General features: G+C 39.0%; 1 protein-coding gene across 2 annotated transcripts in view; it reads left to right on the top strand.

The window, feature by feature from the left end:
- The first annotated feature begins 221 nt into the window (after positions 1-221).
- CEP57 (centrosomal protein 57) overlaps positions 222-17,542 on the top strand; it is a 39,694-nt gene continuing 22,373 nt past the window's right edge. Inside the window, exons 1-2 of one of the 2 annotated variants that reach the window (XM_042907005.1) lie at positions 222-573; positions 14,747-14,903. In XM_042907005.1, the coding sequence (XP_042762939.1) occupies positions 529-573; positions 14,747-14,903 (202 nt within the window). In that variant the 5' untranslated portion in view covers positions 222-528. The remainder of the gene's footprint in view (positions 574-14,746; positions 14,904-17,542) is intronic. The other variant, XM_042907006.1, reaches the window with a different exon arrangement.

Here is a 17,542-nt window from a genome sequence, read left to right as displayed (position 1 = left end):
GGGCTCACGCTCTCTCTGGCGTTTAGTTCAAGGGAACTGATGGAGTGTTTGAACTTCGCATTCTCTTTCATTCAACTTCAGTCATTCGATTCAATTGCCACTGGAGACACCACTGCCCCAGGCCCATGTTTCCTCCTACAGGAGGCCCGCCCCTTTCGTAGAGTGCCGACAGAGCGGTCCGGTGGCCGGCAGGATCAGCGGACCCCACAGCTTCTGCTATGCGCTACCTTGTGACGTCAGCGAGGGAAGAGGCGGAGTCTCTCCTACTACCGGAAGACGTCCGCTTTTTTGATTGGCTGTGCAAGACGTCCGTTAGGACGTTGTTGCCTTTCCCGTGTGCACCGTGAGCGTGGGCGTCCCCGTGGGGGGTGTGCGCAGGGGTTCCCAGACCCGGCACCAACGCCCCAGCCCCTTCCATCAGGGGTTGGGCTTAGGGTCGCCCCTGGTGGGCGGCTCTCGAATCTTGGGGAAGAGCTTGAGAACCCGGATCCCCCCAGGGCTGCGGAGGTCCTTTGGGGAGGCAGGAAGATGGCGGCAGCATCGGTCTCTGCGACTTCTGGTTCTCAGTTCTCGGTAAGAAGCGGTAGGCGTTCGAATAGGCTCGGGCCTGGCGCCTCTTTGCTTTTCCTCACCCTTCAGAGTGCTCTCGGCCCAGAGTCTCACCCCATCCTGGGGAACGGCCGGGAGTGCTTGGTCGTCCGTGCTCCGCTGACGTCCAGTGCTCCTCTGTGAAGGCTGCACCCTTAGTATCGAAATAGGCCTGGCCCGCCTCCATTCCTTGTGCTCCCCTCACCTTCCGGCCTAGCAGTCCAGGTTGCCGAACATTGCCAGCATTCGCTGGGATGTCTGCCCACGCCCTGGCCTTGCGAAAACGGTGCTGCTTTGGTCACGTGGGTGTAACGGCCCTTTTTGAAGAGTCTCCGAGACCAGGTAGGCGCACGGGTTGGCTTCATTGGCGGCGGCTGCATAGTCCGCAGCTTCAAGTGCTTACTCGTTGCTGCTTGTGCTGATTCCTTGCCTGCAGCGCTTCCCCTCGTACATTCCCAGTAACTTTGTTCTCGCTGGTCTTAACCCAGAGCGCGCGCGTCCGACCGCCAGTATTACTTTGATTGCAACGTGTACGCGCCGTTTTAGGGCGATGGGGGAAGCTGAGCCTTAATATTGTTTTCGCCTCCACAAGGGCCACCAGCCGGTTCAGTCACTTATTATTTGTCGAATTGGGGTGTCGAACGCTAACTAAGCGTTTGGGGATCCGCCGCATTGGGAATAGGCAGGAAATGTGAGGTGGCCAAGGGAGCCTTTATGTCTTCAGTTAGCTAATGCTGAGTGCCCGGCATACTTTTAGGCTCTGAGATTGATTACGCAGGTGAACAGGATGGAATCCGTGCTGTGAAGAAGCAGCCACTGAAGAGAAACTACCTGTAATTAGGTTGTTCCCCAGTTCTGTTTGAGAACTGCTGCTCTACTAGAAGGACCTAGGCAGGAGTGGTTAGCAGCGCTTGGATAGGCTAGAAGCTGTTTTCCTAGTAAGGGAGATGGAGTTAGCTAGCTGGGTAGGGAAGGAATTGTAAATGCTGGTCACCAGAACTGAAAAGAAGAAAAAGGCACCTCGGGCGTATCTGGGTAGGTGCCAAGGCAATAGGAGCTTTGGGGAAACTCGTTTGGAATGAGCAGAGGTCGTGTGGCGGTAGAGTTGGGTTGAATTGTGGCAGTAGGTGAAAACATGAGAAAAGAGGGATGGGGAAGGAAACAGGAGATTATTAGGGTAAAGTTATGTCATAGACGCTAAGGGGGAAAGTTTAGGGAGCACCAACAGCAGAGTTACCTTGGGGAAGACAGTTTTCCTCAGTTTCACCTTTTGGTGACTTAAGATTTGCCCTAACGAGCCCAGAAGTAACTCAAGAGTTGTAGCAGAATGGGAGTAACAAGTGTGCAGAAGGGAAGGGAAGATTAAGGAGAAGGATTGAATGAAGCACTTAGAGTTTATTCAGGAATTAGGTCAGTGAAAGGGAATAGAAAAAGAGGAACTATTAGACTATTAGGAGGAAGTGTCTGTAAGTAGTTGGATGAGATTATATAGGAGTTGTGGTTAATTGGGAGAAGAAGGCTTTTCACTGCTTTCAAAACTTAGACTGAGCAAGAAATACTCCTGTAAATGTTAATTGAGCTGTACTTTGCCAAGTCCATCTAGCTGTGCCCGGGTACTAGGATGTGATGTCAACCCTTGACCCCTCAGGTAGCCTGGACATAAATTTCAGAGAGTGTTCAATAGGAAAGCACATATGTTTTTTACATGCTTAGCTCAGCTTTAAAGTGGATTCTAAATATCAATAATATACTTTTCAAATATCTAGGACCTTTTGGAAATCAAAGTGTAACAACCGTCTCAATTTGACTTGCTACATCAGAATGTCTAATTTGAAAGTCACTGTCTCAAAACAAAAATGACTAAGTTTAGTTTGTCAGTGTGTAAGAAATGGCCCTGCTTAGACACTTTAATTGCCCTGTCAGAAATAAGGCTGGCATTTCCAACAAAATTTAAAAAACATTTTAGCTTAATAAACAGATGATCATAAAATAAGGCAACACAAAAACACCTTTTAAAACTACAGCATAAACTCAGAGGCTACTCATATTCTGATTTTATGATTGTGAGCATCAACAATTCATTTGTATTCAACGCTGATAAACCCAGCTTGGAGCTAGCAAATAGTGCTAAATAGAGGTGCTTTTACTAGGCAAGGATTTTGACAGATGCGTTCAGGAGGAAGCAGCTACCATGTAAATCTCAAATGTGAACAGGATGGAAACAGGTGATACATTCACATCGTTTTGTTGTTTTTTTAAGTATATTTTGCAACAGCAGCAAGACAAGTAACAACAGCAGGTAACTTTGAGTGATTGCTATCATTTTCCTAGTGGCTGTCTCAGGAAAGCAACTGTGGTTGGCGCAGTGATTTTCAGTGGAAGTATAGGCAGCATAGTGTTGAAGACTGTCTTTCCTGTCCGTCCCTTTTTATTTTCCCAGTAACCATAGTCAGAACTTTAAGTGTCACTTTGGATTTAATAAGCTAATCTTCCTAACTGGTCTCCGTGGCATTTTAGCCAGGCCCTTTAACTCTTTCTTTCTCTTAAAAGTTTTATGAATATAACACAGATTCTTATAACATTGAATATATAAAACATTTATTTTGGAGAATAATAAAATGAATACCTTTATGCCCCTTTTTGCATCTTCCTGCTTTTCTCTCACATACACACCACCACTATACGTTTTGAAATTCTAATAAAATAAAATTCTATAGCAGTAACTGGCAGTCATGATTTTAAATGCTTTTCATATATTAAGTCTTTAGTATTTCCATTTTTGAATGAGGAACAGAGAGGTTAAGTCAGGATTACACAACTAGTACATCATAGAGCCAGTTTGTTCACTAGTTTGCCAGCCATTCCAAAAGAGTCCTTTTGTGATCATTCCTATATGTTCCACAAGTGCAACAATTTCTCTAGAGCAGCAGTTTTGAAAGCATGTTCAGAAGACCTTTGGGAGTCCCTAAGTCCCTACAACGGGATCTACAATTACCTTCCTTACCCAGCCACTTTGTGGGAGACCAGATTTTCTTAAACGTCAGCCAAAATAACATCTAGCAGAGTGAATGCAAAAGCTAATCTAAGAATCCAGCAGGCTTCTTTTACATCAAGAATTAAAGAGATTTGTAAAAATGTAAAAAAAAAACAAAACACTTTTCATTAAAGTTTTTGGATGATAGTTATTTTTCATTCAAAAGATACCGTATGTTATCACTCATATGTGGATCTTGAGAAACTTAAGACCATGGGGGAAGGGTAGAGGGGAAAAACGTTACAGAGAGGGAGGGAGACAAACCATAAGAGACTCTTAAATACAGAGAACAAACTGAGGGTTGATGGGGGATGGGGGAGAGGGGAAAGTGGGTGGAAGGCACTTGTTGGGATGAACACTGGGTGTTGTATGGAAGCCAATTTGACAAATTATGTTTAAAGATTATATTTATGGTAACATCATGGGTATATTGTTTTTAAATTAGTAAGTATCCTAATGTTTAGGTATAACCCACATGAACAAAAAAGCTGCTTGGGGTCTTTAGTAATTTTTAAGAGTGTGAAGGGGTCCCTAAACCCAAAATGTTTGAGAGGGACAGCAGTGGTTTTCAAACTGCAAGTTGGGCTGTGGCTTATAACTAGGTGGTGGGTGGTGGGATATGTTTAGTGACTTGAGGGACATAATCTTTAAAAAAAAAAAAAAAGAAAAAGAAAAAGCTCAGCAGATTTTCTGTGATTGAAATTGCAGGGTCATAGAAGGTGCACCTTTGGCTTTATTTGGTGATGCTGAATTGTTTTCTAAAGCAGTTGTACTAGTGTGTTCCCACCAACAGTCACCTTTAATCCGTATCCTTTTGAACAGGTGGTATTGTCTCACTTTTGAATTTTTGCCAAGAGAAGTGTGAAATGTTATCCTGTTCTTCTCACTGTGCTCCCCTGATCAATGTTGATAAGACGCACCTTTTAGTTTTTCATAAATTTACTAGTTTTCATGTTTTTTTTTCCCTTCTGTGAAATGCCTGCTTGAGTGTTTTGCCTGTTTTTAATTGGTTTGTCTTTTCCTATTGATTTATAGTCATTCCTTATGTATTCTAGATGTCAATCCTCGTCTGTTAGCTGAATTTTAATTGCTCTTTGGCTTGTCTTTTTAAGATATCTTTTGATGGGAGTTTTTAATGTTCATGGGATAAAATTTATTAGTCTTTTTATGTTTAGTACTTTTTGGTCATGAAAGTCTTATATCCTATGCTGTTAATGACGTTCTCACACATTTTTCTTTCCAAGTTTTAAAGTTGGAGCCTTTTAAATCCTTAATTAATTTGTGAGGTAGGAACCCAGTTTAATGTTTCTACTTAAGATCCACATTTGCTACATAATTACTTGTTAAACTTACCTTTTACCCAGTGGTTTACATTTCTAGCTATCAATATATTGATTTCCATATGGGTGTGTATGTTTCAGTGGGCTCTTTGTTCCAGTGTTACATTTGTCTCTCCTTGTGTCTATACTCACTGTCTTAATCATTCTCCTTTTTGTCTGAGAGAGTACCTGTCTTCCCTGTTCTTTAAAGAAAAATGTTAGCAATTCTTGGCCTTTTGCAGTTCTGTAATAGAAATTATAAAATCTTCTGTTGGAAATTCAGTTGAAGTTGTATTGAATTTCAGGTTCAATTTGGCAATAACTGAGGCCTTTAAGATATTGAGTCTTCTGTCTGAACATATTGTTACTCCAGTTTTTTTTTTATCTTTAACATTTTTCAGTAAAGTTTTATAATTTCAAATCTTGTGAATCATTTATTAAATTTGTTTTTAGTTTGTTTTTTATATGTTTTCATAAATTGCATTTTATAGCTCGTATATAGAATTAGTATTCATTCCTTTCATATTAACTTTACTCGGCAAGTTTTCTTAAACTCGAACTCTTTTTTTTAATATTTTTAAGTTTATTTATTTTTGAGAGAGACAGAGACAGCGTGAATAGGGGAGGGGCAGAGAGAGAGGGAGAGAGAGAGAATCCCAAGCAGGCTCCACGTGTCCATGCACAGCCTGATGTGGCGCTTGAACCCGTGAAACCGTGAGATCATGACCTGAGCCGAAACTGAGAGTTGTATGCTTAACCGACTGAGCCTCCCAGGCACCCCTAAACTCTTAATTAATTCTAATAATTGAAGACTCTTTGGTATTTTCTATTTAGATTATAACTGAAATTTTGATTCCTCATTTTAATCTTAACATATGTTACTTTTCATGATCTTAATATGCAGGCTACAAAATGGAGCACAACATTGATTAGAAGTTGTCTTGCAGATATCTTTGCCTTGTTCCTGAATTTAAAAGGAATGACTTAAGTTTTGTACCTTAAATACATTGCCATGATTTTTTTGTAAATTTCTTTACTGCTATAAGAAAATAATTCTTTAATAATGGCTGGAGAGTGAATTTTAATGATTGTTTTTTTGCATTTGTTGATGATCATATGGATTTTGACTTGAACATGATGAATGTTCTAATGTGCACCCAGTCTTACATTCCTGCAATAACCCCACTTTGATTATACTGTCTTATCTTTTCTATATAGGTGAGTATGGTTTGCTAAATTGTATTTAAATTTTTATGTACCTGATGTCTTCCAGCCATGTTGCATATTCCATTTGAAAAGAAGGCAAATAATACACATTTTTCACCATCCTTCATACTTAAGGCAGTGACAGAGATGTTCAGTAAATATTTGAATCTTAAGTGTTCCTAAGTAGAAACTAAAGTTGCCAAGGAAGAAAGTGGTCAGGTTAAACATTTTGCCTTTAATCCTGAAAGTTTCTCTTAGGATCATATCATTTTGGTTGGAAAATATTTATTGAATGCTTGGGGTCTTGAGGAGTGCTGATTAGGAGTTAGACTTGGGTTCTTTAGTAGCTATGAGACCTTAAGCAAATGGCTTAAGTTTTCTTAGCCTCGGCTTTTTTCACTACAAAATGGGGACAATAATATTTGCTGTGCTTCCTTCATGGGGTCCTTGTAATAACTAAAAGATAATATGAATGTGCTTAGAAAAAACACTCTGCTGACAAATCTAAGACACTATGTTCAGGGTTCTGAAAATGAATCCCAAATACAGTTTTCAGAATTCTAAAGTGGAAATGCTTTCTTACTTGTCAGGATGGTTGTGAGGGTCAACTCATAATGGAAATGTAAACTATAAAGTGCCATGCAAGTTTGAGGTTTGTGGGTTGTTTTTATTTTGCATATGTATATATTACATGTATAATTGGTGGGGGGAGCATAAATATTCTGCTTGAAAGATCCTTTGCCCTTCAGTAGTTCTCAGGTGTTCATGATTGGATGGCCTGTGGCACTGAAAACAAGAATTCCCTTGAAATCTTCCATCATCTCAGATGACTGTTGTCTTTAGAAAGGCCCTGTTTGCAAGGTTAGCTCTTTGGTAGGCAACTGTGGACTAAAATGGTAAACTGTTTCCTACACTGATAGAAACTTTAACCTCGATGACAAGAGTGCCTCACTGTGCCTAAACTGTACAATGTGGTTTATGTTGAACACCAGCTTTCTTTTCGAGAGTTGGGAATGTGACCAGCCCCCCAGTAAAAACTTTGGCCACTGAGTCTAAGGAGCTTCCTTGGTAGATAACACTTCACAAAAGTTGTTACTGTTGTGGTGCTGTTGTGCTGGAGGAATTAAGCACATCCTGTAGGACTCCACCCAGAGAGGAATTTTGAAAGCTTGTACCTGATATCTTACAAATTTCACCCCCATGCATCTTTTCCCTTTACTGATTTGCTTTGTATTCTTTTGCTGTAATTTATCCTAATCACTAGAATAACTATATTCTGAGTCCTGTCAGTCCTTAGCAAATCATCAAAACTGGGCTGGTCCTGTGAACTGCTGACAATCACAGTGACAATAGTTGGAACCTTCCCTAAATTTAAGTTCCCAGATACCAGCCAGGAACCAACCTTGCAAGTAGACATTTCTAAGTATAGCAGTCTCATGTCTGCTGTGTTCTCTTTTTACAGTCTTTCTATGACGTTTGTGCTCTTTGTTGTTATTTGTCATAAAGGAAATTATAATTTGTAATTTATATTTTATAAATATATTTGCAGTTATACTTTTAAATTTATATACTTTATTGAGTAGGATAATTCAGTCTATGGACAATGCAATTTTCCTGTTTTGCAGAGGAATTGTGTAATTCATTCATTCAACAGATATATTAAACTTCTATATCGAGTGTTTTTATTGGAATTTAAACTGTAGTGGGAATGACTGTGTTTTTCCAACATGAATTCTCCTGTGTCATTTGGGTATCCGTCATTCAATTCAATTCTGCCACTAACTAGCTGGAGGTAGTGCAGGCCACACACACCATAAAGGAGCTAGGTCCCACATGACTGCCCCTGTTTCATTAGCCACCTGCAAGTCCCAGGTGCCCTAAAGGTTTTTGCACTTCTGGCCACTCAACTACAAATTAAGGAGTTCACATGACCCTTCCTCCTCACGTTTATTAATTTGCTGGAATGACTCACAGAACTCCGGGAATAATTATTATCACCGCCCCCCGCCCCCTTTTTTTTTTTTTTTTTTTTAAACTTTTAGAGAAAGTGAGCGAGCAGGAAAAAGGTAGAGGGAAAGAGAGAGAAAATCCCAAGCAGGCTCTGCACAGAGCCCGACTTGACTCGGGGCTCTGTCCTACGACTGTGAGATCATGACCTGAGCCAAAATCAAGGGTCAGACATTCAACCCATTGAGCCACCCAGATGCCCCAGTTATAGCTTTTTTTTTTTTTTTTTTCTCCTTTTGTTTTTATAAAGGATGCAACTCAGGAATAGCTAAATGGTAGAGATATATAGGGCAAGATGAAAAAGGGCTTCTGCGACAACTCTGGAACTCCTAGAACCTTACTGTCCAAGAGTTTTTATGGACATTTCATCATGTACTTATGATTTATTAAATTATTGGCCATTAATAATTGAACTCAGTCTCCAGCCCCTCCCTTCTCCCTTCTCCTAGGGTTAGGGTGTGGGGCCAAAATTTCTGACTCTAATCACTTGGTTGGTTTTTCTGGCTACCAGCCCTCATCCTCAAGTTACTAGGGGGTCCCACTATTAACATAACAAAGACTCCTGTCACTTAAGAAATTCCAAGAGTTTGTGAATCTGTATCAAGAACCAAGGACAAAACTATGTTTTTTATTCCACAGGGCATACAAATAATAAATACATAAAATGGGGTAAGTTTTTAAAAAAGAATAAAGGAGATAGGCTGACAGAAGGACGCTACTTTTGATAGGGTAGTCAGGGAAAGCCTTACTGACAGACTTTTGAGCAGATGACTGAATGGCCTGAGACAGGGAGCAGATAAACATAGTAAAAGAGCATGAAGTGTACTGTGGATTTTAGAAATCTAAAAGTTGGTCAGTATAGCTGGGAAATGATGAAGGGGCAAAGGTGGTGTGGAGAAAGAGTGGGAGGGAATCAAGTCAGGGTTAGCTTGGGGTCAGACACGTGGGGCCTTAAAAGCCATTGTAAGAATTTTGGATTTTATTCTGTGATGGAAATCTGTTGGAGGGTTATAATTAGGGGTATTACTCAAATTAATTTACTGTTTTAAGTGATAATGATTACTACTTGGAGACAGACTAAGGAGATGTGGACAAGAGTGATTAGGAGACTGTTAATGGCAGTCCAGACAAAAGATCACAGTGGTGTCAACCAGGGTATTACTAGTGGAATTGATGAGAAATTGGTGAGTTTCTGGGCATACTCTGAAGACAGAGGCCCAACAAAATATACTGAAAGATTAGATATGGGATGTATGAGAAATGATTCCATCCAGGGGTTTTGACCTGGGCAGGTGGGTAAATGGTGGTACTGATGGTTGGGTGTGCTGGGAGAGGATCAGGTTTTGGCAGTTGGGTTCAAGAATTTGTTATAGACATGATCTGAGGTACCCTTATTGACATCCAAGTGGAGATAATGAATAGGAAGTTTAATTTTGAATCTAGAGTTCAAGAGAGGGACTTCTGGATTCCATATTTAAACTTGAAAATTTCGCAAATAGAGGCTTTTCAAAGCCCTCAGTGTTGCTAGGATCAGAGGAACCCATGTAGATGAAAATGGAATGAGATCATCAAAGGAATTAATGTAGAAGAAAACCAGAAGAGGTGGAAGGACTAAGCTCTGGGGCACTGCAGCATTTAGAAAGAGGAAAGAGAGAGAGCCAGGGAGATTCTTAGGAAGAGACCTGTGTATCAGGAAAACCAGAGTGTGGTCTATCTTCTAAGGAAAGTGTTGAGATGAAGTGATCTGTATCACATGCTTCTGAAAGGTCGCCGAATTCAGCAATATAAGTCATTGGTGAGGTTGAGCTTTTTCTCTGACTTGGTGAAGACTCAAGTGTGATTGGAAAGGGTTAAGAGAGTGAGGTGATTAAAAGGCGGCAGCAATTACAAATAATTATTTTGAGGACTTTGTTGTAAAAGCTAAGAAATGAGGCAAGAACTGGAGGGGAATCCTCAAATTTAGGAAAGCTTTTGTTTTGTCCTTAATGACAATGTGAAAGATCTAGTAGGGAGAAAAAGCATCAGGAGGGGAAAAGGTTTTATAGGAACCAAGACTAAATAGTAGATGGAGATAGGTCCGTTAAACAAACTTCATTCCTTGTTTCAAGGGAGGGAAGGCAGGTTATATGAGAACAGGTGTAGTTAGGCTGGTGGTTCTCTTTGGAGAACTGGTTAATTGTTCAGTGAATCACCTAGAATATGGTTCCCCTGATTCTATAAGGGGAGGTGAGATAGGCAAGTCAACTGTTTTGAACTTCCTTTTCTCTTGTCAAACAAGGAAGTATACTAGATTGTTTCTATGGTTCTTTCCAACTCTTAAAAATACTACTTTTCTAATCCCTGAAGTTTATAACATCCCCAATTGTTTTTCTCACTTGGAAAAATTGGCTACTAAGAACACATACTGTTTTTTCTAATTATATTGCTATTCTTAGGTGTTTACCTAACACTTTGTCATCTTAATTTTTAATTGTACAGTTCAGTAGCGTTAAGGGTATTCATATTGTTGTGAAACATCTCCAGACTTTTTCGTCTTACAGAATTCTCTCTCCATTAAATAGCTCTCCTTTGCAACCTCCCTGGTAACCACCATTCTACTTCCAGTTTCTATGAATTTGACTACTTTAGGTACCTTATGTAAGTAGATGGGGCGCCTGGGTGGCTCAGTTGGTTAAGTGTCCAACTTCAGCTTTGGTCATGATCTCATGGTTTGTGAATTCGAGTCCCCCATTGGGCTCTGTACTGACAGAGCAGAGCTTGGAGCCTCCTTCGGATTCTGTCTCTCTCTCTCTCTCCCTCCCTCCCTCCCTCCCTCCCTCCCTCCCCCCCTCTCTCCCCTCTCTCCCCTCTCTCCCCTCTCTCCCTCTCTCCCTCTCTCCCTCTCTCCCTCTCTCCCTCTCTCCCTCTCTCCCTCTCTCCCTCTCTCTCCTGCTTGCTTTCTCTCTCTCAAAAATAAATGTTAAAAAAATTTTTTTTTAAGTAGAATCATGAAGTATTTGTCTTTCTCTGGACTGGCTTATTTCACTAAGCATAGTGTCCTCAAGGTTCATCAATTATGTAGCATATAATGGGATTTCCCTCCTTTTTAAAGCTGAATAATATTGTATATATATACGACATATTATCCTTTACTATTTTTATTAGACACATTTGTGTGTATATGTAATGAGTTGCCAGTTTTGTGTTTCTTGGTTTAATTTTATTTCAAAATAGTTCTTATAAATAATTTTTGCAAGGCCATTTTATTTTCTGTCTTCCTTTTGCTTTTGGCTGATCTGTTACTCTTTCTATGCTTTAAACTTCTGGTAGCAAATGAGGACATTGACCCAACCCATTCGTAGTAACTGTGACTTTGCTTAAACCCAAACATTCAAAATGAGATGGCTGACTTAGAAAATGGAGTACATTTTTAATAGCTTTTCAAAAGAATTTCATTATAACTTGAATCTTTATATAGAAAGTACTTTCATAATTTGCTGACCCAACCTGAGCAGTATTTTTATGATACATATGTGACAAATTTTGTTGAAAGACAAGTCTTTTCTCTACCCGGTTTTATTGAGAAATAATTGACATGCGTCACTTGCCCAAGTTTAAGGCATACAACATGATGGTTTTACATATATTGTGAAGTAATTACCACAGTAGGTACAGCTAACATCCCTTTTCTGATATAGATACAAAGAGAAGAAAAATAATTTCTTTTCCTTGTGATGAGAACTTTTAGGATATACTGTCTTGACAACTCTCCTATATATCATACAGCCATGTCAGCTGTGGTCATCATGTTGTACATTACATCCTTAATACTTACAACTGGTAGTCTGTACCTTTTGACCACCTTCCTCTAATTCCCCTTTTTCCCAGTTTTTCAACTCTGGTAACCACAGGTCTGATTTCCTTTTCCGTAGAGTTTGGTTTTTTGTTTGTTGTAGATTCTACATAGAAGTGAGTTCATACAGTATTTGTCTTCCTGTGTCTGACTTCACTTAGCATAATGCCTTCAGGGTTCATCCATGCTTTTGCAAATGGTAGGATTTTCTTGTTTTGTTATGGCTGAATAATATTCCATTGTATATGCCACAACTTATTTATCCATTCATCCATCCATGGACACACATTGCTTCCATGTCTTGGCTATTGTAAATAATGCTGCTATGATATGAACATGGAGGTGCAGAATGCTGGATTGTATCATAGTTCTATTTTTAATTTTTTGAGGATCCTCCATATTGTTTTCCATAATGGCTCTGCCAATTTACAATCCCAGGAACAGTGCACAATGGTTCCCTTTTCTCCACATCCATGCCGGCTTTTGTAATCTTTTTTCTTTTTGATGATGACCATTCTTAACAGGTGAGATGGTAATCATTGTGGTTTTAATTTACATTTCCCTAATGACTAATGGATGTTGAGCATCTTTCATGTACCTGTTGGCCTTTCGAGTTCAAAGGAGAAATGTTTCAGGAGGGATAAATTTTGAACTTTTAGTTTTATAAGAGCTAGTAGGCAGTGAATTTAATGAAGATGGTTTATTTTCATTTGTTTTGGTTTGGGTTTTTTGGGTAAATCCTCTATGCATAGTTCTGTTAGTATCTGTGCAGTGTTCAATAATTCTAATAAAAATCGTTTTGAACATCTTAAGTGAATATACAGGTGATTTATGCTCATAAATATATATTGTTAAGGAATACTTACTAACCAGTGACTTTGAATGGTAGTTGTTAAATAATAGGATTGTAGTAGGTTGTATGAAGACCTAAGGTTCTCTGTGAAAAATCATATTTAAAATTAAGCTAAGTGACAATTTGTGGTGCTTTGTAAGAGCTTTAGCAGTTTTATATATTTTAAGAATTGAAATCTTACCCTGTTTTCCAGTCATCTCCAAAACCTGTCAGTTTTCCAAAAAGTTTGAAAAATGCCAACTCTTTTTTTTTTTTTTTTTATGTTTATTTTTGTTTTTAAGAGTGAGAGAGACCGAGCACAAGCAGGGGAGGGCAGAGAGATAGGGAGACACAAAATCTGAAGCAGGGTCCAGGCTCTGAGCTGTCAGCTTGGAGCCTGATGTGGGGCTTGAACTCACAAACTGAGATCGTGACCTGAGCCAAAGTCGGACGCTTAACCCGCTGAGCCACCCAGGCGCCCCGAAAAATGCCAACTCTTAATCCTGTCCGTGTGAAAACACTTTTTATATAGACTTAACGTTGATTTCCTTGAGTACCACTTTGAGACTTCACTCCTATACCCCTTCCATGCTCTTTGCCCTCTTCTTTAGTTTTCATAGCCATAGTGTGTTCTGTATTTGTTTTTTTTAAATCAGTGGGAAAATTGCATGATTTTACGTAGAAATAGTCTTTGGTTTTTAATAGAATGCAGATACAGTGTGGTTATTGTGATTGTCTTTGTTTATTCCAGGAGGTTGTTTACCGTTATTGTAAATATTCATTGTCCCTTTGTACTTTTCTGGATGTAGATTGTTCTGGAGCTGTATAGTATAATTCTGCAAAGATAAGAGTTGAGAACTTACTTTGCTGTGGTTATTTGAATAAAAAAAATGAATGAGAATTTTGAACAACTAGCAGTTCTGTCTTCCACCCTAGCTTTCAGCTTCTCCATTACTTCCCCCACTCCCGGTCTGCCTACCAATAGGAAGTCACCTACAACTAACAACATGCCACAGTTAGCATCCCTGCACTGAAATTATGTGGAACGTAATCCCAAATTGAACTGAATCCCATTCATGACAGAATGAATGGAAATAAAATTTTCATTTGTGTGGAAACAAAATTTTATATTTTTGGGTATTTGATAAGCTTTAATGTTTTCTAATTAAACCCCCTCTTCCACCTTTTTTTCTTAAGTAAATGTAAATATTTTGAGGCAATGACTATGCCTTTCTGTTTACTGCAGAGTCTTGGACATTTGATAAATATTCAGGGAGTATTTAGTTGAGTAGGGATAGATTAATTCAGTCATTTTGTAACAGTTTCAGATACTATAAAATTTACTTTTCTGAGTATATTTTACATTACATTTTTTTAATTTTTTTTTTTTTTTAACATTTATTCATTTTTGAGAGACAGAGAGAGACAGAACATGAGCGGGGAAGGGGCAGAGAGAGAGGGAGACATAGAATCTGAAGCAGGCTCCAGGCTCTGGGCTGTTAGCACAGAGCCTGACACAGGGCTCGAACCCACAAACTGTGAGATCATGACCTGAGCCAAAGTCAGACGCTTAACTGACTGAGCCACCCAGGTGCCCCTTACATTACATATTTTTAAGTAAAATATATTAAACATAATTGTGAGTATATTTAAGTATTTCTGTGCAGTATTCGTATTCAAGTTGTGTGAACATTATTTCTTTTTTATAGTGTCTGGCAAATGGCTATATGTAGTCAAATGTGAAACACTTTGGAAGTTTTATTATTTTAAAGTAATGTTTGAATTCTGTTATATAGTAAGTGGGCTCTGTTTTTTCTGTTATCTCCATCAGTGGAATATGGGCAATACATGAACAAATGTGTCTATGTATTTATATCCTATTGGCATTTTAAAATTTGAAAAGTAATTTCTGTATTTTTATTTTTCAGAGGAGCTTAGCCGAACCTTCAAGGTCTAATGGAAATGTGGCTCGCCATTCCTCATCTCCATATGTAGTATATCCACCTGATAAGCCTTTCCTTAATAGTGATCTACGACGCTCTCCAAATAAGCCTACGTTTGCCTATCCGGAAAGTAACAGCAGAGGTAACAGAGCCTAACAAAATAGATTGGTTTTTTTTGTTTGTTTGTTTGAATAGAGCCTAACAAAACAGATGGGGTTTTTGTTTGTTTGTTTGTTTACCCACTGCTTAAAAACCGTTATGTCTTCCATGTATTTTTAAAATTAGAGGAAAGTCTATTTTCCCCTTCCTGTTTCTTCCCTTCTCAAAATATAGTACCTTTCTTCTGTTTATTGATCGTTGAACACTATCTTCCACCAAATCATCAAGGCTAAATACTTTGGGAACTCTGGACTGCTCTGTCATCTGTAGTATCAGTCAGGGACCAAAAATCGGTGTTTTGCCTCTGAAGCATCCCAAAGACTTATTTGTTCTGTCTCTCCATTCGCATTGCTTTAGTTCAGGCTCTCATCATCTATTGCATAGGTAATTGTAATGCACTCCTACATGATTGCTTAGCCTGTGGTTTGCCTTTCAGCCCCATTCCTGCCATTTGCTGTTTTCCATCATCTCTCCCACTTAAACAAATTTCAGCACCTCCTCATGGCTTACATAACAAATTCGTAGATTTTTCATAAATCTACGGTATATTGACTCAATATACCTTACCAGTTTCATCCCTTGCTTCTCTTCTGTTCTTCCTTACCCACACATCCTTCGCTCTGGCTTCTTTGAAATACCTGTATATTTGTTCATGGAGCTTGCCATCTGTATTAGCTTTCTTGCTGTCTTAACAAATTACCATAATTCAGCAGCTTTAACACAAATGTATTATCACAGTTTCTGTAGGTCAGAAATGTGGATGGGCTCAACAGGGTTCTCTGTTTAGGGCCCTACGTGGCCGAAAGCAAGGTTTTGACTGGGCTGTGTTCCATACTGAAGAGTCTAGGGAAGAATCTGCTCTCAGCTCATTCAGATTTTTGTTCAAATTAAGTTACTTGTGGTCATAGAGCTGAGGTTCGGTTGTCTTGCAGACTTGCAGTCAGTGCTGGATTTTGCTCCTAGAGGCTGTCTGCATTCCTTGCCATGCTTTCTTTATGTCCCCCTTCAGCAGTGGTGAGTCAGGTCTCTCTTCATGCGTCATATCGCTCTGACTTCTGCTGCTGCATCTTTCTAGCCACAGCCGGGGAAAATTGTCTGCTTTTAAGCGTTCGTGTGATTGGTTAGATTGGGCCGAAAATGAGGAATAATCTCCCTATTTTAAGGCTTGCAACTTTAGTAACCTTTCCCAAAGTCCTTTTTGCCATATAGCAGGTATTCAGAATTTCAAGGAGTAGGACATAGCTATCTTTGGATGTCCATTCTGCCTTCCACACCAGCCATGTGTCAGGCTTACAAGTCTTTCTCATGCTGTGCCCTCTTTTTGAAATCTTTCTGTTGTAAAATTATAGATGTTATTGGATTGATAAAAAAAAAAATTATAAAAGCTTAATGAATCCTAATTAAACAGTTCACAACACCATGATCTGAAGGGATAAAAGAAGCCTGTTTACTATCTTACACATTATATTTTCTTGTGTTTACTTTCCTCTTCCATCACCGTTTTTGCTCTTCTCTCTCATATTCCTTAAAACCACTAGTGACGCACAAGCAGAATTTAATATTATTGTTAACACACTGGTCTAAATACTAAATAAACATTTCCTGACTCTCTGCTCTATGAATAAATCTGCCCCGTTTAACTTTTCTTACTCTTTCATTCTTTAGTAATTACTTTTCTCTGAACTTATCTTAGAAGTTTCTTTATATAGAAGTAAATATCAGAACTGGATGTAATGTTGTAGTGGGAGGATTGATACCTAATTCCTAGACCACGTATTCGTGGCAGACCTCTGTTGGCATGATTATTGTGTGTGTGTGCTAAATTATTACTAAATCTTACCTGATTCTTCTCCACTGTGGGCTTTGTATATTTTTTTGTGCTTTTTTACCATATGTTGTTTGAATGTTTTGCAAGTTTTATTTTTTGAAATTGCCAAAGTCTTTAACTGCTGTGTTCTGATGAGTAGCACTTTATCAATTGCTCTAATTAGCATTTTCTTTATTATCATCATCTTTGAGACTCCGTATCCTATAAATAAGAGGTTTCTAGTTAGTAAGTTGAGTATCGAATATATTAAAAAACTCCAGACTTTGGGGCACTTGGGTGGCTCAGTTGGTTAAGCATCCGACTTCACCTCAGTTCATGATCTCGTGGTTGGTGGGTTTGAGCCACGCGTCGGGCTCTGTGCTGACAGCTCAGAGCCTGAAGCCTGCTTCAGATATTCTCTCTCTCTCTCTCTCTCTCTCTCTCTCTCTGCCCCTCCCCCACTCATGCTCTGTCTCTCAAGTCCCTGTCTCTCAAAAATGAATAAATGTTAAAAAAAAAAAAAAACAAAAAAACCCACCAGACTTCTGGTTAAATTTATTTTAGTAAGCACTTTTGAAACCTCATTATGGCCTAGGTTTTTACATTGGTGACTATACTTAAATATTATTATCTACCTTGTACTGTACTACACAATCAGTTCACAGTTTACAAATGTCAGTTTAACCTATATGTGGTTGAAAGATAACACTTCTTTTATGTAGAGAATCATTAGTAAATACAATTGGCCTAGTACTAGTGATTAAACACAAATTTTAAAACAGCAAAATGTAGTTGTGTGGTAAAGTGAATATATT

This window comes from Panthera leo, chromosome D1 (assembly GCF_018350215.1).
Source record: "Panthera leo isolate Ple1 chromosome D1, P.leo_Ple1_pat1.1, whole genome shotgun sequence".
Taxonomy (NCBI): Eukaryota; Metazoa; Chordata; class Mammalia; order Carnivora; family Felidae; genus Panthera; species Panthera leo.
This window is presented reverse-complemented; position numbering and strand designations above follow the sequence as displayed.